Source organism: Gnatocerus cornutus, chromosome 7, assembly GCF_029298725.1.
Source record: "Gnatocerus cornutus isolate USDA-ARS CGAHR chromosome 7, icGnaCorn1.1, whole genome shotgun sequence".
NCBI lineage: Eukaryota > Metazoa > Arthropoda > Insecta > Coleoptera > Tenebrionidae > Gnatocerus > Gnatocerus cornutus.
The window spans coordinates 17,497,009-17,517,166 of record NC_142239.1 but is presented as its reverse complement, the minus strand read 5'-3'; the positions used below and the strand labels follow the sequence as shown (position 1 = coordinate 17,517,166).

The 20,158-nt window shown below is 37.9% G+C and overlaps 6 protein-coding genes and 1 long non-coding RNA gene across 11 annotated transcripts in view; 2 read left to right on the top strand and 5 right to left on the bottom strand.

The window, feature by feature from the left end:
- Positions 1-551: 551 nt before the first annotated feature.
- On the bottom strand, positions 552-2,841 carry LOC148171876 (monocarboxylate transporter 9-like). Its single transcript, XM_088042471.1, has 6 exons — positions 1,978-2,841; positions 1,727-1,930; positions 1,424-1,675; positions 1,174-1,377; positions 844-1,129; positions 552-797 (listed from the first exon to the last, which is right to left on the bottom strand). Exons 1-6 carry the CDS (start codon positions 2,839-2,841, stop codon positions 643-645), a joined length of 1,965 nt encoding a protein of 654 aa, XP_087898597.1. The 3' UTR covers positions 552-642.
- Positions 2,842-2,888: 47 nt separating this feature from the next.
- On the bottom strand, positions 2,889-3,724 carry LOC148171875 (uncharacterized). Its single transcript, XR_015770521.1, has 2 exons — positions 3,040-3,724; positions 2,889-2,995 (listed from the first exon to the last, which is right to left on the bottom strand). It is a non-coding gene; the product is annotated as an uncharacterized LOC148171875 (long non-coding RNA).
- Positions 3,725-4,398: 674 nt separating this feature from the next.
- Positions 4,399-6,746, bottom strand: LOC148171874 (uncharacterized). 2 transcript variants are annotated; one of them, XM_088041023.1, is made up of 5 exons: positions 6,646-6,746; positions 6,482-6,595; positions 5,870-6,410; positions 4,615-5,810; positions 4,399-4,565 (listed from the first exon to the last, which is right to left on the bottom strand). In XM_088041023.1, exons 2-5 carry the CDS (start codon positions 6,558-6,560, stop codon positions 4,414-4,416), a joined length of 1,968 nt encoding a protein of 655 aa, XP_087897149.1. In that variant the 5' UTR covers positions 6,561-6,595; positions 6,646-6,746; the 3' UTR covers positions 4,399-4,413. The 2 variants fall into 2 exon arrangements, with proteins under 2 accessions (XP_087897149.1, XP_087897148.1); XM_088041022.1 differs by having other exon boundaries at positions 4,615-5,828; positions 6,646-6,745.
- Positions 6,747-9,639: 2,893 nt separating this feature from the next.
- On the top strand, positions 9,640-11,365 carry LOC148171873 (alpha1,4-N-acetylgalactosaminyltransferase 1-like). Its single transcript, XM_088041908.1, has 3 exons — positions 9,640-9,771; positions 10,002-10,571; positions 10,616-11,365. The coding sequence occupies exons 2-3, from the start codon at positions 10,048-10,050 to the stop codon at positions 11,157-11,159; spliced, it is 1,068 nt and encodes a 355-aa protein (XP_087898034.1). The 5' UTR covers positions 9,640-9,771; positions 10,002-10,047; the 3' UTR covers positions 11,160-11,365.
- Positions 11,366-13,537: 2,172 nt separating this feature from the next.
- LOC148171872 (alpha1,4-N-acetylgalactosaminyltransferase 1-like) lies at positions 13,538-14,877 on the top strand. The gene is made up of 2 exons (XM_088040975.1): positions 13,538-14,205; positions 14,252-14,877. Exons 1-2 carry the CDS (start codon positions 13,712-13,714, stop codon positions 14,796-14,798), a joined length of 1,041 nt encoding a protein of 346 aa, XP_087897101.1. The 5' UTR covers positions 13,538-13,711; the 3' UTR covers positions 14,799-14,877.
- LOC148171871 (uncharacterized) lies at positions 14,843-16,569 on the bottom strand. The gene is made up of 7 exons (XM_088042365.1): positions 16,534-16,569; positions 16,371-16,455; positions 15,971-16,292; positions 15,785-15,924; positions 15,460-15,752; positions 15,098-15,409; positions 14,843-15,054 (listed from the first exon to the last, which is right to left on the bottom strand). The coding sequence occupies exons 1-7, from the start codon at positions 16,567-16,569 to the stop codon at positions 14,875-14,877; spliced, it is 1,368 nt and encodes a 455-aa protein (XP_087898491.1). The 3' UTR covers positions 14,843-14,874.
- Positions 16,570-16,607: 38 nt separating this feature from the next.
- The window catches only part of LOC148171867 (uncharacterized), a 51,075-nt gene continuing 47,524 nt past the window's right edge, over positions 16,608-20,158 (bottom strand). For all 4 annotated transcript variants that reach the window (XM_088040917.1, XM_088040916.1, XM_088040920.1 and 1 more), the window contains 5 exons: positions 18,014-18,243; positions 17,462-17,641; positions 17,027-17,414; positions 16,845-16,980; positions 16,608-16,800 (listed from right to left, as the gene is read on the bottom strand). In XM_088040917.1, coding sequence (XP_087897043.1) covers positions 16,749-16,800; positions 16,845-16,980; positions 17,027-17,414; positions 17,462-17,641; positions 18,014-18,243 — 986 coding nt within the window. In that variant the 3' untranslated portion in view covers positions 16,608-16,748. The remainder of the gene's footprint in view (positions 16,801-16,844; positions 16,981-17,026; positions 17,415-17,461; positions 17,642-18,013; positions 18,244-20,158) is intronic.

The window sequence follows — 20,158 nt, the reverse complement described above, 5'->3', positions numbered from 1 at the left end:
AGAACACAGGCAACCCGTTATCTTGAACGCAAAAATCTCTTCCGGTCCTCAAGACAACCTCATCTTCGCCGGATATTTTAACAGGCTCCAACTTCTGCGCTGTCACGTATCGAAGACGATGGTCACGCTCGTGGTAGACAATTTTACAAGAAGTTGATTCAGAGGTGTTGGAGGGTAGTAAAATGGCTGTGTTAATTTGGTACAAGAAGATGATGTCGCTTTCAAGTTCAATGAGAGCGAGGTTCGAAGAGAAGTGGATCGTTTTGACGCTGGTGCAGAAGTTTCTTATATAATCTTCTTTGAGGTCTTTGATGTTGAGCGCTGGTAAAATACACAGATTGGAAACGACGGAGGTTGAAAGAGGATGGTTTGTTGTCAGAACGAGCTTCTCGGTGAGGATTATGCAGGTTCCGAAGAGATTGATGGGATTGTGTTGGTTCTTCTGGATGATGTAGGCTACTGGAGAGGCGGTGGCGGAAAAAGCACACAGGAGAAAGATTACTCTCTTCATTACGTTTAAGTTTGACGTCTTGTCAAAGTCAAAGAAAAACTCAACTTAGATATCTATTAAAGTACAGAGTTTCAAAATCTAAAGGTGCTTCAAGTGTTAATACTGGAAATTAAGTACCAAAGAATAAGCCGTCATGGGTTCTCTTCTTTCTCGACCAGTCCGCTCCCCAACATCCTCCTATTTCTTGTATAAGGAATCACCAAAATAAGAATTCCTGAGATTACGATCCAAATTGCCGATAGATGAAAAGAGATGCTCCAACTATGAGTTATATCAGCTATTAGCGCTGGAAACAAAATTTGGTGACTTTACTTCTATTAGGTTGCTTTTACCTGCTACAGGGGGCCCCCCTAAGTGTCCCAAGCCCTGACACAACAAAGTCAGTCCGTACGCTTTAGTGAAAGTATCCAAAGGAAGTAGTTCAACTAAAATCATGGGCGTGAAAGAAAAAGAACTGGCTAGAGACAACCCATATAGAGCGCCGAAGACATGTATTAGAACATAGTTGTGTGTGAAGATGTACAACGCTGAGCAGCAGCCCCCACAGATAATGAGGCATACTCCGTAAGTTTTGGAGACGTTACACCAAGACTGGTCGCCGGCCCATCCCAGAATCACCTGCAACTCTGTTACCATTGTTCAAAAACTTACCAACAACTTACCATTCCGATGGTGTTAGCAACACCAATTGAAGACAAAACGTAAGAAGCTTCGTCTTTGGTGTACCCGACTGACTCCATGTGGTCCACTAAGTAGAAGTAAGGCGTCATGAACCAAGCAAAGAGAACGAGAGTCGAAGCAGACATGAGAAAGAAGTGAAACTCGTCGAAAAGATTGATTTGTTTAATTACACCTGAGTACCATGGCTGGAATGGTAAGATGCAGAAGAGAAGACAAAGAAACTTGTCTTACCTCGTCGTGATCTCTCAGAAGGGAAGTCATAGACACTCTGTATATGTTAGGACAGCTAGAGGCCCTCAGCGTGTACTTATTTCTATTCAACACAGTTCCTCGGTGTATAGAATGCCTGGGAAACCTCATATTTTTAAAATAATTTTTTTGAGGGGTGGTAGTACTGAATTGTTTTACCAGCCATGAAGTCGTGTCCGGTTTCACAGCCTTTTTCATTAGAGGCTCCAGAGTGGATTGCTCAGGCAAGGAAGTCTAAAATCTCAAGTCAATTGAGACACCTCAATTAAAACACCTTAAAAGTACCTGATGAGTGAGTTTAGGCTTCTCCGTCTTCTTCACTTTCAAAGAAAAGGTCACAGGAACGCGCCCGCTGAGCCTCCGATCCTTTATTTTGTTAAGACCATTCTCTGAAGTGCTCCGACAGTGAAGAAGACTTGGGTAGTTTTCCACGATGATATTATACAACTTTTTGTTGTCATGGAGTTGATCCAAAACTTCTGCAGGTACCTAAAAGAAACCACTCGTGTCATCAACTTCTTGCGCCGAGTACTCACAGTTTCGTTTTGTTTAACAAACGTTGGCAAATTAATAACTGACTGGTGGTGTTCTTGGCTTTTATCTTCTCTCTCCACGGACGCTACGAGTGTTTGCAACACGTACTCAGCATCCTTTCCGTTCTTCAAGAAGTTACGAATTGTGTCGAGTTCGAGCTTTTGGTTGGCCATGGAGACATTGGCTATAGAACTCGCTTTACTGGGGGCTTTCGATTTGTTCTGTTCGATGATCCACTCAGGGTCTCTCATTAGAGCCCCACAGACGCACATGTTCAGTAAGGTACCACTGAGGAGGATCACAGTCCATCTCCAACCGAACTCATAGAGGAGCATCGTGGTAAAGGGAGCGTAGACAAAAGTCCCGATTCCAGTACCACAAGCCCCGAGCCCCACAGCCAAGTTTCTTCTCTTATCAAACCAAAACGCGATGGACACCACCGCGGTGATGTAAGTCAATCCGAGCCCCAGCCCGGAGACGATTCCAAAACTGAAGTACATGACTACAATACTCCTCGCGAAGAAGCTGAGGATGAAACCAGACGCAGAGATTAATCCGCCGAGGATCGTCATGGCTCTGCAGCCGTATTTATCTACGAGGGCGCTCATTAAAGGACCTGAAAGAAGTGGAATTCCGAGGAACAAACTGCCGATCCATGCAGTGGTGGACTTGGAAGCTTCAAACTCATCAACGAACTCAGTGTAGAGGGTGCCGAACGAAAAACTGATTCCATCTTGGATCAAAGACATGACCAGAGATGAGAACACGACCATCCATCCCCATCCTCCGTCGGGGATCTTTGGTTTCTTCGTTAAACAAGAGTCTTCTTCACTAACATCGTCTAAAGAAACAGCCACATGTGTCATTTTATCGTCTTGACCAACGGTGTCTTAATCTGGGATCTCTACTTAGTTCAGTGGCTCGTGAAGAAGTAGAACGAATGTTGACGTGCTTTTTCATCAATTACCGGAAGATAAGACACTTGGACGAAAAAGTCTAAAAAGGCATTTCGCCGTGGCACTACAAGAAATGTTAAAACAAGTGAAGAAGCAACGAGAGTTTACCTTGTTGTAGTTTCAGGCTCTTGGAAGGCACTGGATTACTGCAGCATTCTGAAAGCATTCAAATTGGGGACTGGTTTAGTTTCTGGCCTTCAGGCTTGGACTTGACTTGAAAAATTATTTATAGGAGCATATCGGTTTATTTTTATGTCGTCCTCGTCACACCGGTGATATCCAGTCAGAATTACGTTATAAAAGAGTTTCGGGGAACAATAAATTTACCGTAATAAATTACATAAGCATAATTTATTGTCTCCCAAGCTAAGATTCCGCTGAGTTGCTCAAATTATCAAATACCTTCATCGTTTCATCGTTTTATCAAAGCGACGGGATTAGATCCAACACCAGTTAGAACTGGATTTAGGTGAAATTAAGGTTGTGGGAATCTATCGATAATTGCAGACCTCATTGAATATTCATGGAAAGAAACAGAAATGCGAGCGGTTCCGTTATGCTACAATTTTAACCATTTCGTTAATGAGGTTCTCTACATTACTCAACAAATTTGTTATCATTCCTCTGTTTACAAATTTCAAGGTGAATGTAATTAGTAATTACTTAATTAAACCTAAAATAAGACTCGAGTAGGTCAGAGCGCAAAAAACGTATGTCGCAGCTAGTGTTTTAAAATCTTAAATTCCCAAATAAAAATTTTTTGACGTAAGTGCGTCACGGGAAAATAAACGTATGTCTTAGCTAGTTGGTTCAGTCTTACCGTGACAGAAAATAAAAAGAGGCGTATCAAGAATATTTAGTTTCAATCCACAGGGACGGAGCTACCAACATAATTCTTTAATCTCTTGTTTATATGGAACGAAAATGGGTAAAACACGCGTAAAAACGTTATCGCGCGATACAAATTCCCAGAAAAGTGCAATAATTATGTAGTTCGTATCAAGTTTAGTTTTAACAGCCGCAAACAGTTTTATCGCGCTCTATCCAATAACACTTATGCAACTGAGATAAGAAAATACAATCGTTCTCTTTATCGCACTTTCAAAAAGTCATTTCTGTCAAAACGAATCCCTTTTATTACCCTTAAACCTCCGCCACTGATAATCAATGTCTAAAAATGTTGCGTGTAGAATCTAGTGAAAACTGGATTTTACCGCACTTTAAAAAAATCCACATTTCTGCGCATTTTACCCACTTTGAACGTTAATTCTCACCTAAAAAAAACCAATTGGCACCACTGATTTATCGGAATTCGTGTAAATTAGAAATACCAACTTATATAATTTAGTAAGAATTGTACCAACTTTCTACAATTCACATGTTAAGCGACTGTGTCAATATTCGACGAACGTTAAAAATGAGTGCGTCGACTCGTCCAGTGGTTCTCAAAATGTTAAAGACTTGTAACTTTGTAAGGATTTATTAGGGAAGTACAACACCGGCAGAGCGGGATAAGTCGTGGATGTACTCCGGGAATCCACGAGCTAGAATGGGGTGATGGGGGGCTAATTGGGAGTCGCACATCACCCCCAATCTGACGTGGTCAGCGTACTCGTTGAGGCATAAAGACACACCTAAAAATAAAAACAAGAGATCAAATCAACACAGTTGGAGGGGACATACTAGAGTTGGCTTGAGGGGGCCTCCAGTAGATGACACTGGAGACTTCTTGGCCCCATAGGGTTCTCTGGCTCACATTGGGGTACCTGCTGGTGATTTCCGTCACAGAAACAGCGTATTTTCTCGAGAGGTAGCGAAGGTAAACTCCCAGAAGGGACAATGGGAGGATCTTAGTCAAGAACCCGAACTTGGTCTGCGCGAGACTAAGTAAATGAGAGAGCCCCTGCTTGTCCAAAGACGCTCTGAAATTACTTTTAATATCGACGAGGTTCTCCAGAATTGACACTTCTTTCTCCGGGTCCAGGATTGGTAGGTTTATACAAAGAATCCCGCTGACGGAGTCCTCAGGCTTGAGGTGAGGACCCGTCCCAAAGATATAGTTAGAATTGATGTTGCGTATCGCCATGGGCAAAGAATCAGGGATGAGATGCTTGGTGTGGATGAAGTATCTTGAGATGGAAGCGGAGATTGCCGCTAACATGATCTCGATGGTTGAGACTCCTGTAGCTTTGGAGATGGCTTGGATGACGTCGGTTTTAACAGGCTCTGACCACGCGACTGACTTTCTTCCACATAGAGTAATAGTTTGGAAGGACTCCTTCTGGAGGAGAATGTCTTCGATGATGGTACGAGGAGCTTTGAACACTGTTGTTCCATAGAAGAGAACCTCTTTCGCACAAAGATAAAGCAAAGGAATGTAGTTATAGAGAGCCCCCACGATGGTGTCGTTGTACTGACAGTACGAATACACCGCGCAGGAGTAGAGAGCCCCCACTTCTCTGAAGAGCCTCAAATTGAAGCGAATCGGTAATGTTAACACAACCTTGAAAAACTTGAAGAGCATCTTCACGACACTGCGAGGGTCCAACGTGACTAAAATCGACTTCCCGAAGTTACCAAGTGTGATCTTCCTCTTCTTGCATTCGCGTTTGAGGGTGAGGACCACGAATCTCATCTTGGAGAAGACGTCGTTGTGGATAACCCGAAACCCTTTTCGCGACTCCTTCATGGCGGAAATGACAGCCACCAAGAAGATCGCCTGGAATTGGAAAACCCCTGGAGTTGTCTTGAGCAGTTCCGTGCATTCTAGAGGGTCGTAGTTCGAGACGAATTCGTTCCAAAAGTTCGCCACTTCTTCGCTGACGCGTTGTTTCAACTCTGGAATGGCTTCGGACTTTGGTAGCACCTCGACCAAGGGACTGCTCGACGTGAAAGATCTACAACACCTTTTAATTACCCCTCGACTTGCTCAACTTACCCTGGTTGTCTCGTTGGAGGTATCAACGGTAAGAGATCCCCAATATTCAACCCTTCGTTCAACAGGACGTGGTGCAACTTCAACAAGATGTAATGATGATCCTCTGATGATGGTATGATGATAACTTGCCATGGAGGCGTACTTTGAGGAAGATACTTTGAGACAATCTCACTGACATACTCCTGGATGTTGAACTCGGTGACGGCGCGACCTTTATAACTCACAGGAGCGACAGTAACATTTTGGTCCAGATCAAACTTCGCTCTTTCCCACGCGTATGTTCCGCAACGGGCAATCAAACAATGGCGGAGTCTCGGAAAGGCGAGATTCCCGGATTTATCGCGTCTCCGAACGACCTCCTGGAGGTGGCGTCGCACCGCTTCAGGTTGCGCTTGCCCTTTAATAGAGAGAAGCACGGAAATAATCCCTTGATTCCTGTGGGTATCAAGAAGAGTGCGCACTGTTATCGTTTTGATGAATTCGACCTGGGGGTGGAGGATCGAGATGCTGAAGAGCCAGAGCCGGTGACTAACACCAAGAACTGTAAAGAATGTGATGTAGGCAACCAGTAATGCTCCTGAAATGCGACGCAAAACTTTGATTATAACTTACCAAGGTACGTGATAGCCAAGAGAGGCAGCAAAGAGGCGGTGAGATAAAAGACTCCGAAAGTAGCAAAGAAATCCAACATTTTGCCTCAAAATGGTACGAAAGCACTCAGTGGAACTGTTAAAATAAAAATTATGACATGTGCGATTAACGTTATCAGAAGCGACCTATGCTCCTAGGAATGTTATAAGTTAATATTGTATCGTCTTATTGAACTAGGGTAGTTTGATTAGTTCTAGTTTCATTCCCACGTTGTTACTAGAATTAGTTCTAATTCGATGGTACAGATTTGAGTTTGTTTGTTAGAAAAAATTGGACGATTTTTATGAACAAAGTTCAAGATGTCAACAATCAGACATGCCGAAATGTGGTGCTCAGGGACAGAGTTCAATGAATTGATAGGAATTTTTTGCTCTTTTTGGGTGTTGGAAAGGTGGCGAAATCTTAGAGATAGCGGAAGATTGTTAGGTCATTTTTACTAACAATACACATTATTGGTTGCGTCTCATAACTTGCTTCACTAAAACACTTTTCGATCTATACTGATCCAAAATAAATAAGAATATTTTGTCAAAATTAAATTCTAATTAAAAAAGTTTATTTTTAAAGATCAATTTTAAAGTAACCTGAGTAGTCTTGCTTGAAAAAATATTAACAAATTACTAAAATACCATTAGGTACAGAAAACGTTAAAAATGTAAAAAAAAATAATAAAAATTGTATTTCTGTTTACTAACAGAAAGTAAGCAAGGAGTGTATTAATTGTCGATCGCAGAAGCTAACTTCATAGTAAAAATAGCCCAAAAACCGATGTATCAGGCAGAAATTGTAAAATGTTAAAATTTTAATTTATTTATTCAGGATGATGAAAAAACGGCGCCTCTATCTAACATGTTGCAGCTAATTCGAAGTTTTCTTTTATAAATAATGAAACTCTGTTTGGATAAACTTTTTTAACAATTTCATTGTTAAACATCACATTTTTTACAGTTAATAAAATTCTGAATAAAAAAAAAACAAAAAGTGCTTTAAACCATGTTTTTAAACTGTTAAAAGTTCCATTTCTTGGCTTTACAGAAATTTTTTCAATGTTGCAACATTGTAAAGCTCTTAGTATTAGTTGCTTAGTTAAGAAAACTGCCGAATGTAAAATTTTATTAGAAAGGGTTGAGGCAGCATTGCCAAGTTTTTTCTTTGAAATAAATCCATATTGTAAAAAGGAATGGGTTTAAATTAATTTTGCTTTGACTTCTGAGATGGTTTAAATAAAAAGAACATAGTACTTCCTCTCATGGGCGCTTTTTTCATCACCCTGTATATACAGAGTGTTTTTTTAAAAGCACTTTCTATACCACTGGCAAAAACGCACCTGTAATGACTTGTTTCCTAAGCAACCAGCAACTCGAGTTTTGTTCAATTTAAAATCAGTGGCGCACAAGCAAATTTTTTGTAATTTTTGTGTAAGTTAATAAAGAGTTTATAAAGAAGATCAAAATAATATTTTCCCTAAATTTCATTGTTGTAGCACTGCATATATTACAAAATTATAGCATTTAAGAAAAAATTTTGTAATTTTTTAGCTTAACTCGAAAACAAAAATTTCTAAATATTTACATTCTTGTCCAATAATTTTGTAATTTGGTACAATTACTAAAAAAATATGAAATTAGACTCCTCTCGAAATTTTACTGTTGTGACAGTTAATGGAAAAAATTACAACATTTAAGAAGCATTTTTCTAATTTTTTTCTCGACTTGAGAACAAAAACGTCTAAAAATTGATTTGGTTGAGTTATAATTTCTTGATTTGACACAAATAATAGCGCAAATCAAAATATTATCTTCCCAAAATTTTTCTGTTTTGACACAACAATTTCCCCAAATCACAATGCTATAGCACCACATCTAACAAAATTACAGCATTAAAGAGAAAATTTTTGGAATTTTTCTGCTTGGGTTAAATATAAAAATTTGTAAAAAATGACTTGCTTGTGCTATAATTTTGTAATTTGGATCTGTTAATAAAGCAAACTAAAATAGAATCTTCCTGAAATTTTATTGTTGCGGCACTTAATATAACAAAGCAGTAAAGCATCTTTGAAGTCTTTAAAACGCCACTGCTGAATTAATATCTACTGACTGCATGGAAAGACACTTTTCAGATAAGTTCAAATTTAACATTTTACACTTTGTGAGATGCATTTGTCACTAAAATCAGTAGAATTTCGTTTAAAAATCGAAGAGGAAACAAATTTTTAATAAATGTTCAAAATTAATATAATTTTTTAATAATACAAAATTTCTTAGGATGACTTTGATTCAAAATTTGGTGGTTCTTTGCAAATTGATTTTTGGTTGGTGACAAATAAAGCCTTCCAGCTCTTAAACGGTTACAAAAAACCCGAAAAAAACTTTGAAACATCTGAGAGTAAATATTTTAAGAATCAAAAAATTGAGAGTAACGAATACAGAAATGTTAAATCTTCAGATATAAAATCTAAAAATGGATATCGTAGACTTTTGAACTCCTTACGTAAATTTAAAAATCAGAAAATCTTGAATCTAAGATTTGGAAAGTTTGAATCTGAGAATAATAATTTCTGGAAAAAAAAATCAAAAAATTTTATATTCAAAAAGGAAGATAATATCTTAAAAGTTGAAGGTCACATAAAGTCTACATATAATAGATAAACATTCGATAAAAATAAAAATACAAGAAAATTTGGAAATCTAAGAAAGAACAAACTAAAAACTATTGTTTCACACTCCTCGTATTTACTACCCCAATCATCGATCTCTCTAATCCCACCCTCTCAAATATTTAACATCCCATTTGTCAACATTCTAACTCAAAAATTAATAACCTTCATATCATTCATCTTCTTGTCCCGATCAAACAGAAAACTTCCCTTCGTTTTAATTACCCTTTTAAAATCAATATTTGGAGATATAGCGAGGCAAACTCTGCATCTGTGGCAACCTTTACATCATCCTCTCGTGCTAGGGGTGCCTCAGATCAATAAAATACCTCAGACCGATCTGGAGTCTCGTCCAAATATGACAATACGAAGTGAGTGGTTAGAATCTCGTAACTTGTGTTCTGTAATTCTGAGTTTTTATTTACAGGAAGTGGTGTGATAAGCACTGACGATGCTTTAATGAGTTCTGAATGACAGAAGAATGCGTTATCACGGATGTGGGGAGCATCCGCGACGCTCTCAAACGCTCAAAATTTGAGAAATGTGCATATTTAGAAGACATATTTAAGCACGAAGAGAGGAACTGTTTTTTAAGGTATCTATATAAATTTTATTATCAAAAAACGTTACTAAGAAGCTTTAATTTTTTAATGTAATTTTGAGGTCTCCTCTACCTCTCAAACAGGGTTGCCAACAGAATTCTAACTCCAAAGTCTTTCTGCGCCTAAAATTTTGTTCATTTTTATCAGATTGAAGAACCTTTAGTTTATGGACTTTGGATTGTCATGTTATTGCGCGTCCTTTTGACCGAACTATTTCTTCCAGATGTGGCCACTGAGAACGTTCTCCACAAACCTCTTCGCTTCCTAGAATGCTCCACCATCTTCAAAGAAGAACTCTTCTGGCAACATGTTTAGTTTTAGCAACGATTTACGTAATTCAGCCCAAGAACCACACGATTTTCAACCACTTTTACTACTACTTGTACCCTCGAGAGAGCATCCAGTGCTATCACACCAAGTCTCAGACTCTTCCAGACATATCAGACAGCCAACCTGCTAAAGGAAAGTCAATTTTCTTCCACGAAACCTCCTGCAACTCTCATTTAAACGGAAAGATCACCATAACAGCACGTCAAGCTTGTGCTGTTGAATCCGCTGCAAGACTCAACCCTCACTTCGAGGTCCATCTCTTGTTCGCATCTCCTGGAATCTTCAAATTTGAAGGAACGGAATCTGATCGGTTCCTCCAAGCTTTGTTGAGTTATAGCAACGTGTATATCCACCACGTGGATTACAAGAAGTACACCAAGAGAACACCAGTTGAAGACCTGTACAAGAAAGGAGACCTCGAGGTGTCGTGGTACGCGCAGTCCCACGCCAGCGATGTCTTAAGGTAATTACCACTTTTTAATACCACAACTCTGATTTGTCTTCTAGGTACTTGACTCTGTACAAATACGGAGGAATTTACTTAGACCTCGACGTCATCGTCGTAAAACCCTTGGAGTCCCTCCCTGCCAACTACGCGGGCTCCGAATCTTCACGCAACGTAGCCGCAGGAGTGCTCAATTTCAGTCCGGAAGGTCTCGGCCACGATTTAGCTCAACGTTGTCTCAACGATCTTAGCCAAAATTTCCGGGGGTATGACTGGGGGTATAATGGTCCTGGAGTCATCACTCGTCTCCTCCAAAACATATGTGGTGTTAAAACAGCTAAAGAAATGTTAAATAGGAATTGCCAAGGTTTCAAAGTTTTTCCAAAAGAAGCGTTTTATCCCATATCGTGGTGGGATTGGAAAATGTATTTCGATGAAGATGATAGCCAGAAAGTCTTCAATATTTCGCACAAAAGTTATGTGGTGCACGTGTGGAATAAGCATAGTGTTCACACACAAGTTGAAGCAAGAGGGAAGTCTGCATATGCAGTTTTTGCTCAGAAGTTTTGTCCAAGAGTTATAGAGAATTGTGGGAGTTTGTTTTAATGTGCTCAAAGAGATTTCATATCTGTGAATCATATCTGTAGGGTTAAGTTTTATTGCTCAGTTTTGTTGTAGATTAGAAGGTTTACATATCTGATTACCTAAAAACAGTATTGTAAAGTTATTATATCATAGGGTTAAAGAGGGAGGGGAAGATGTTAGGTTTTGTACTAGTTCTGTTAACAGTAGCAATAAAAAGTTTTTGATTGCAGTTTTATTGCTTGGAAATCCTTATTTTTTGTTAACTTTTTATAGTAAATTCCGTTTTTCGTTCCAAAAATCTAAATAAATAAATAGAAATCGTGGTCACGTAAATTTTTCGGATTTATTAATTCCATTTTCAATCCACTAAACTTTGTGTTCTGTCTGACAACAACATTTTTTTTTATTTTTTTTATTTTCCCACCCATAATAATTATAGCTTCATTTCTATTTATATAAATATAAGTAATAGGGAAATTTTTGTTTGTTTGTCCTATCAAATGTACAACATATAAAATTTTGAAATTATGGCAGTTATTATTAAGTAATCTGTTTGTCAAAAATTAACACACCCAAATTTGTATTTATAAAGTTGTGGTATTGGTTTTTGGCACATTTAAAGAATGGATTAATTTTAGTAAATGACCCAAGTTTCAAAGCTATGAGATGCTATTTCACAAAGTTATGGCATGTAGAATAAATAGTTTAAAAATTTTTGAATTTGGCAATATCTAAGTACGTACATATCTCTAAAGATATACATATTTAAAAATTTAGATTTGTGGTTTTTGACACATTTAAAAAACAGTTTAAGACTAGTAATTCTGTCAAATTTCAAATCTACAAAATGTTAAATCTCGTTATGGCACTCAGAATTTTTTTTTTAATTTTGCATTTATAAAGTTAGAGTTTTGGTTTTTAACTCATCTAAAGGATAGATCAATTTTAGTAAATGTGCTAAATTTCAACGTTATGGAGTGTCATCTCACAAAGTTACGACATTCAGAATAAGTAGTCTAAAAAGTTTTGAGTTTGGCAAAATCTAAGTACACACTTCAAAATGAGTATTTAGAAAGGTAGAGTTTTGTTTTTTCGCACATTTAAAAAACGGCTTAACATTAATAAATCTGTCAAATGTCAAAGCTACAAGATGACAAATTGCGTTATGGCACTCAGAAAAAGTAATCCGAATTTTTTTGAATTTGTTAAAAATAAAATATGTACCGCCAAATTTGTATTTATAAAGTTAGAGCTTTAGTTTTTGGCACATCTAAAGAATAGATTAATTTTAGTAAATGTACTAAATTTCAACGATATGAGGTATCATCTCTCTAAGTTATAGCACTCAGAAAATTTTTTAGTTTGGAAAAATCAAAGTATTTACTGTATATTTAGAAAGTTACAGTTTTGGTTTTTGAGACATTTAAAGAACAGCTTAACATTAGTAAATTAGTCAAATGCCAAATCTACAACATGACAAATCTCAAAAGATTTAGCACTCAGAAAAAACAATTCGAAAATTTACAAGTTGTGTTTACAAGATTACCGCTTTGGTTTCAGGTATTTCCAAAAAACGGATCAATCGTAGAAAACCTTTAAAATTTTTCAGTCATGAGATAGCAAATGTAGGAATTATGGCGTCAGAATATAAATGGCAAGGTCACAGTTTTGAGAATTGGTTCACATATTGACCAAACCAAAATTAAACAAAGCAAAGTGTCGGACTAACATTGACATTAAGCAAATACAGTTATTTTTTATTTTATTTGTAGAAAAAAAGTAAACACGTCTCACCTTCCTTTTTCTAGACTTTATTAGAACTTACCTTGTGTTTTTTGTCCTACATCTCTATATTACGATTATTTATCTTCATTTTTACTATTTAAACAGTTTCACTTCAAAATTGAAACGATTGAAAATTTTCCATTAAAAAAACATATCTCTTTATTAAAAAAAAATCGCTTTTTTATTCAAATTTAGTAACAAATTCCCTGAAAACCTGAAAAAATAAAAGGAGCCACCCATTCTATTTCCAAGTAAATAACTCCGCTCATAAAATGTCTTTATTCATTAAATAAACTCGAAGATAAAACTGACTGAGCGTCATCATCCTGCAAAAAATTCTCAACAACTGAAATCAACTTTGCCTGGATGTATGGATTTTATAATGACACTGTAAAGTTCATGACGTGTCTTTACTTTACAGGATAAAGCAGAGTTCAATAAAAAACATAAATAGAGAGAATGTTATTTGTGTAATAACAGCTAGATAAAGAGAATATTAAATTTCAGCTGCACTGTGGGAAATATTAGGTCACCGATTCGTTATAAATGGGCTAATAGAGACGTTTTCTTGTAAACTTCGATTATCGCGTGTAAGAGGAAGCGTGCATAATTTAGATGATATCGAACAAGCGGGTTATTGCGCTCGGAAAAGAATTTACTAAACTTCATTTTCCTCTCTTGATCTAAACAGATTATTAATCTTTGTCAAAATATGAGATAAGATAACTTTATCACTACCACTCCTTTTATTTACACAATTCTCCTCAGTGCTAATACAGACTTCAAAAATGGCACTCACATTAAAAACTCGGTTTACAATAACATTCCTCGCTCTTTTTATCACCATCGCTGCCGTCTACCACATCTTACCAATTTTCCGCACCAACACGTTTTACTACGACTCGCACGCCGAATTTTTACCCTCCATAATGAACTCCAGCCCTAACTTAGGTAAATCAATCTTCTTCCTCGAAACCAGCAGAAACTCGGAGAAAAGTGGTAAAACCGTGATTACCCCACGCGAAGCTTGTGCTGTTGAATCCGCAGCTCGACAAAATCCAACTCTGGAAGTGTACCTCATCTACTTATCTTCCGGTACTGTTAAACACGAAGGAACTGAATCGGATCGTCTCCTCCAAGTGTTGCAGTCGTACCAAAACGTGAGACTCCGCCATGCAGACGTTGAGGAGTACTTCTCTGGGAGTCCTGTCGAAAACCTGTGGAGAAGTGGTCGAATTCAGGGATCTTCCTACTTCGTGTCACATCTCAGTGATGTTTTAAGGTACGAAAGAAGTTGGTAGATCGTCATTACGGCTTTTTTTTCTCAGATTTTTAACTCTTTGGAGGTACGGAGGGATCTACTTAGACCTAGACGTCATCGTCTTGAAATCCCTGGAAAACTTACCTCTTAACTTTGCGGGAGCTGAGTCTGACCATAGCGTTGGTTCGAGTGTTCTCAGTTTTGAACCAACAGGAGATGGACACATTCTTGCACAATTTTGTCTAGACTATTTAAAAGACAACTTCGATGGGAAAGTCTGGGGGGCTAATGGTCCGCAGGTTATTACGTACTTGGCGAAAAGTCAGTGTGGGAGTGACAATGTGAGTGAGCTAAGTGAGAAGAAGTGTGGAGGGAACTTCACTGTTTACCCCCTCGAGACTTTTTTCCCCCTGGAGTGGCCCCAATGGGAGGCTTATTTTAACGAGAGTTATCTCCCGGAGATGTGGAAATTGGTGGAAAAGAGTTACGTGATTCACATGTGGAACAAACTTAGTTCCAAGAGGAAAGTCAAGTGTGGGGAAAAAGTGCCTTATGCCGTTTTCGCGGAGGAGTTTTGTCCGAATATTTACGCGCAATGCCAAGGGGAATTTTGATATATAAATGTCTTGCATATTTTCGTACTCGTATTTTATACTGATCGCCTTTAATTTTATAAATATCTCTTTTATTTCACGTGTTGCTACTAAAACTCAACCAAATAGAACCTTCTTCTTCTTCGGAATCCTCCTGCGTCTCATAGATCAGATTCACGTCTTTAACAACATACCGCGGCTTCTTCTCCATCAGAGGTTTCCCCCGCACCACCCTTGGAAAAATCGTCAGACGATCAGCACACCACATCTCGTCTTTCTAGAAGTTAACTCAATCAACACCAAGGAGTAAAAGAACGTACTTTCATCGCCTCCAGTATAACAGCAGAAGAGAAGTTTGCTTCCATGTCTGCGAGACGCAGTCTGTCTAAGATGGCTCCACGTCGCTCTAATTTTTTAACACGTCGTTGCTTGTTGCTCAGTTTGGGTTTCACGGTGGTGTCAACCGGAAGAGTGCCAGAAAATAATTTTAGTTTCTTGGAGGTTTTCCGGTCTTTGAGGAGTTCCTTGATGGCCCACTTCCAGTACGCGTTGACTTTGCTCGCTTTTTTTAAAGTGTGTTTGTCAAGATAGTTGAAGATTTTCTTAACGATCTGAATTGGCATCAACTGGATCTGTGGTACCACCATGAGACTAACATATTAAGTGTGCAAATACCCAGTACCCAGTCAATACTCTGTTCTTTTCCTTTCGCTTTCTTCTTCGTTTTCTTCGGTTTTTTTGGTGGCGACAGGGTTTTTCTCATCGCAGCAATAGTGTCGTTCCAAGCTGCAGTCAACTTGGTCACTTTCTCTTGCTTGGAGTCGGTGTAATCAATTTCGATTTTTTCCTCGTCAGTCTTTGTGGTACTTTTCTGGGACCCCGACACTTTGCGTAAACGACAAGCGTAGATCTTCTGAAGACGCTCGTAGAACAATCGACACAGAGCTCCTCCGCAGTGTCGGTACAAAACTAAACCTAAGTAAGTACCACTCACTAGTACTACTTACTGATCAAATAAGCGACTTGTTCTCGATCATCTAACGTCTCGTACCACCGCAAATCCGCCGCGATGAACTCATTTAGAATCACCGGATCCACCATCCTGTAGTGGTCGTACGGAGCTTTGTCGAAAATGATACTATTGGTCCTGGTACCAAATTTTAGTACCAATTTAAGTGAAGGAAAAGACTTACGAGACTAAGCAGTACGACTTGATTTTACCGGTGGTGGAGTAGAGAGTGTTGATTAAAAGAGCAATGGTGCCCAGACTGCGGATTCTCCGTGACAGTTCTGTCATGAATGTTAGTTTTCGCTGGAAGGGCATTCTCAAGAAGTAACACGCCATAGAGGTGATTCGGAGGACGTTGTTGGATTTCCTTTCGAAGTCATCATGGTCTTGGATTGTCTCTGTTGAGGTTTTGGTAAAAATTTCCTCGTCGTGGAGAGGCATTGTCAAAACGCGTTTCCATGGGAAAAAATCCCCAAAACAGTCTTCGATTTTCAAAAATGCTAGCACTACCAAATTACTCAAGACACGAGGAAGAGATTAATTAGTTTTTCCTTCGAGTTCTTTGGCGAGGGTGAGCGAATTACAACTTTCGCTTTCATAGAAAAACTCGACCGTTTTTAGCTTATGAGCAAATTGGGCGACTTTGAGGGTACGACAAAACACGTCGTGCTAGGATCTTTTCTGCCTTTCTTAATTCTGTTTTTGGTTCTTTCGCGACTTTTTTTTGTGTTTTTCCTTCTTGTAAACACTGTAAACTCTTTGGACTCTTGGATTTTTCATCATGTCAAAAACGTGTTTCCAAGGTGTCTTTATTCTCGTAATGGCAGTGCATATAGTACCAGTTTTATTATAAACAAAAATACAAATCAATTTACATAGAAGTTGAGCAATAAGTATTCCTCAAATAAAAACATGCATCTACTTTAGTGATATTGTAAACATCGATTTCCCCAGATATATGTTCACTGGATTTTCAGCCACCTGTCGATGGAATATTCCAATGCCGCGATCCACCTGAAAATGGTATTAGAGACGGTACTACCAACCGAAGTTATTACCTCTTTCTGTCACCGTCGGATTCTGTGTGGAAATAGAACTGCTTTTTGCTCGGATCCGGCGGTATGATCTCGAAGGCGTGTTTCTTGCTGCCGGTGATGGACTGTTGAACCCGGTACCCTTGGAGGTACGCAACACCTAAAAGAATCTTTTGTGATAATGTCACCACCTCACAACAACTCACCGAAGGCTGTCTTAGCCGCTGCGTCTTGGTAGAAGTACAAACAAGCGTCCTTCAAAACGCAGTACCGCTTACTCCACGACTTCCACTGCGTCCCTAACTTGACCAAGTACCCGAAGCAATCAGGATTACTTATGTTACTCGGCGACGAAGACAAATTCTTCTTGGTTTTTTCCAAGAACTCATCAACAGTTTGACTATCACTAATCGCCCGTCCTATCACTTCAACCCATCGATTGAGAGAAGTACCATTGTCAGCAGCCAGATACAGCGGTACCGCTTCCGGTTTGTATATTACGAATCTGTACGATTTTGATAGTCCTTCGTCGTCGTCGCTTTGCTTCTTGATGTCGTGCTCGAACAACATTACCACTCCAACTGGTTGTTTTTCCTGGAACGAGAAAATTGGTACGACTTTGTGGCAATTGAAGTACTTACAGAATCAGTCTTATAGTAGTAAAGGCAATTATTTTGTTTGAGACAAAACCAACGGCGGATCCATTTGTTGGTGATGGTACCACTGGCGTAACCACTAAGTTTCCATAAGTAACCGCTGTAAAGGGCGCTGGAGGAATGCTCTTCTTGGGGGGTGTTCAGGGCGTAGCATGTTCGAGCTACCTGGAAAAAGGAGTTTATGAATGTTTAAAGTATTTCTTTGGACTGTTTATTGGATTCCTCTCATTTCCTGCATTTTGCAGATTCTAAGATTATTTTTTTAAATTTCATTGTGGAGTTTTCTCTGTAAATATTTCGGATGCTTGGAATTCTCTGGACTTTCCTTTGATTATTTTAACAAAGTAAATTCCGAATCCTTCTAACAATAACCTCCGACGGTTCCACCCGACTTTATTTCCCCCAGGAACTTCTTGTATTATTTTAGCCTCACGGTGTTACTTCCAAACAAATATTGCTACTTAACCTAATGGAACCTGTTATTTCCCCGAACAAAAACCGCCAAAGCGAACGTTTGCACGTAAAAGTGTATATTACCTCCAGTGATAATGTGTCGCTTCCTGCATGAGCAATCTTCACGACTTCAGAATGGCTTTTATCTAATACACTGACTCCATTTACTGCTAAAACTATGTCGCCGACTTCAAGTCCTGAAGTTTCAGCTGGTGTTCCAGGTTCGATTGCTGAAACCACAACGGGTTTTGAACCGTGAATTCGAAATCCGAACTCTCCGGATTCGCGATGGACTACGACGGTTTTGTCGCATTCTAAAAAAAAATTTGATTAGTTTGGTTATTTCAGGTATTAGAAGCGAAGCGTCCTTGGCCAAATTGGCACCTCTGGTTAACCTTGGCCTCAAAAGCAAATTAAGGTAATTTTTCACCCTCGTGAAGTTAGCATTATTACGAAGAAAATTCGTATCACTGTAATAGCATCGCATTAGTGTAGCGTTAGTGATGTAGAAAATTTCCTGAAAGAAAAAATACCATTTCGCTGCGCCGACACGAGCTTTAAAGCTTGATTCTCTCGACACCAAATGACCAACATTAGCTTTAATATCTCTTCTAATTTATTGCGTAATTGGGTGTTATCGTTGGGTGGCGGCTCTGCATTTTCTGATATTCCATTTGCTAATGGACTGAATTTGAATGAATGTTTTACAAAATGGACAGATCATACCTAATGCCATTAATGAAGTGTCGGGATTTTGTGTAAACACGTTTTGCAGCCAAAATGCACCACCACAACGGATTTTAGTTCCACTTTACAACATTTTTGCGCGAATACTGAACGAGTTATTTTCAGTGCCTGGCATTCTTTACATTTCTAAAAATACTTCCAGTTTACTCTTTATTTATAAATGTTATGAAGAATCATTCTTTTTTATGGTTTGCTGGGTATTTATAAGCGTCTCGTGCAGAATGAGATTAAATGGAATTTTAATTGAATTGGTTTTGTTCATACAGCTGGTACAAAAAAAGGTTTCTGTGCTGGAGAGTGTTATGGATGCTCAACAGATGGTGGGAAGGTGTCGAGTAAATTTTGCGGCATTTTTGACAAAGATAAATAAATTAAATAATACAATTTCAAAATTTTAGAGAAATGGGAACAAATTTCATTATAGAATGTACCAAAATTTTTCAGCATTTTAGGGTTGCGCCTGTAAATTTGGTAGTTTTAATGCTAGAGCGATAAAATTTGAGCAATTTGCTTCTTCTAAGTTTCGTATTTGCTGTCTTAAATCTTCAAATTTAAAATTTTCATTTATAGGATGGATCAAAAATTTTCAACATGTTTTATTCAATTTTGTAATTTGTGCAGATTTAATGCTAGAGCGATGAAATTTGACACCTTGTTACTTTTGAATTGCTAATTCACTTTTTACAATCTTAAAAATTTGGAATAACGGAGACAAATTTTGAAAATTTTTATTTTTAAAATGGGCCAAATTTTTTAACATTTTCTATTAAATCCTGTACTTTTTGCAGTTTTTGTACGAGAGCAATAAAACTTGGACAATTTGCTACTTTTTAGTTGCTAATTTATTGTCTCAAATCTCAAAATTTTAGAATAACGGAAACAAGTTTTAAAAATTTTTATTTACCGAATAGACCAGAAATTTTTAACATTTTCTGTTAAATCCTGTAATTTTGGCAGTTTTAATGCTAGAGCAATGACATTTTTACAACTGTTTACTTTTGAGTTGCTAATCGACTGATCTCAATGTTAAAATTTTAAAATAACGGAAACATATTTAAAAATCTTTATTTGTAAAATAAACCAAAACTTTTCTACATTTTTTATTAAGTTCCGATCTTTTGACAGTTTTCATACTAAAGCGATAAAATTTGAGCAATTTGCTACTTTTGAGTCTAAAATTTACTGTTCTAAATATCAAAATTTTAGAGTAACAAACAATTTTGAAAATTTTTATTTATAGAATAAACTAGGAATTTTAACATTTTCTGTTATGTTCTCTAAGTTGGCAGTTTCCATGATAAAACGATAAAGTTTAAGTAATTAACTACTTTTCAATTTTTAATTCAATGTTCCAAATCTCAAAATTTTAGAATAATCGAGAGAAATTTTGGATATGTTTATTGATGGACCAGCAATTTTTGTAGTTGCACCTGTAAATGTTGTAGTTTTCATGCTAAATAGTTAAAATTTAGGCAAATTGCT

Bases quoted from the DNA above. Each gene is read 5' to 3' on its own strand.
- LOC148171876 (XM_088042471.1), bottom strand. From the start codon at position 2,841: ATGACACATGTGGCTGTTTCTTTAGACGATGTTAGTGAAGAAGACTCT. The intron at 1,676-1,726 runs GTACTTTTAAGG...TTGAGATTTTAG, and splicing joins AGCCTAAACTCACTCATCAG to ACTTCCTTGCCTGAGCAATC. The intron at 798-843 runs GTAAAAGCAACC...TTTTGTTTCCAG, and splicing joins AGGGGGGCCCCCTGTAGCAG to CGCTAATAGCTGATATAACT.
- LOC148171874 (XM_088041022.1), bottom strand. From the start codon at position 6,560: ATGTTGGATTTCTTTGCTACTTTCGGAGTCTTTTATCTCACCGCCTCT. The intron at 5,829-5,869 runs GTAAGTTGAGCA...AAGGTGTTGTAG, and splicing joins CCTCCAACGAGACAACCAGG to ATCTTTCACGTCGAGCAGTC. The intron at 4,566-4,614 runs GTATGTCCCCTC...TTTTATTTTTAG, and splicing joins GCCCCCTCAAGCCAACTCTA to GTGTGTCTTTATGCCTCAAC.
- LOC148171873 (XM_088041908.1), top strand. From the start codon at position 10,048: ATGCTCCACCATCTTCAAAGAAGAACTCTTCTGGCAACATGTTTAGTT. The intron at 10,572-10,615 runs GTAATTACCACT...TTTGTCTTCTAG, and splicing joins CACGCCAGCGATGTCTTAAG to GTACTTGACTCTGTACAAAT.
- LOC148171872 (XM_088040975.1), top strand. From the start codon at position 13,712: ATGGCACTCACATTAAAAACTCGGTTTACAATAACATTCCTCGCTCTT. The intron at 14,206-14,251 runs GTACGAAAGAAG...TTTTTTTCTCAG, and splicing joins CATCTCAGTGATGTTTTAAG to ATTTTTAACTCTTTGGAGGT.
- LOC148171871 (XM_088042365.1), bottom strand. From the start codon at position 16,569: ATGATGAAAAATCCAAGAGTCCAAAGAGTTTACAGT. The intron at 15,925-15,970 runs GTAAGTCTTTTC...ATTTGGTACCAG, and splicing joins AAGTCGTACTGCTTAGTCTC to GACCAATAGTATCATTTTCG. The intron at 15,410-15,459 runs GTACTGGGTATT...GTGGTACCACAG, and splicing joins AAGAACAGAGTATTGACTGG to ATCCAGTTGATGCCAATTCA.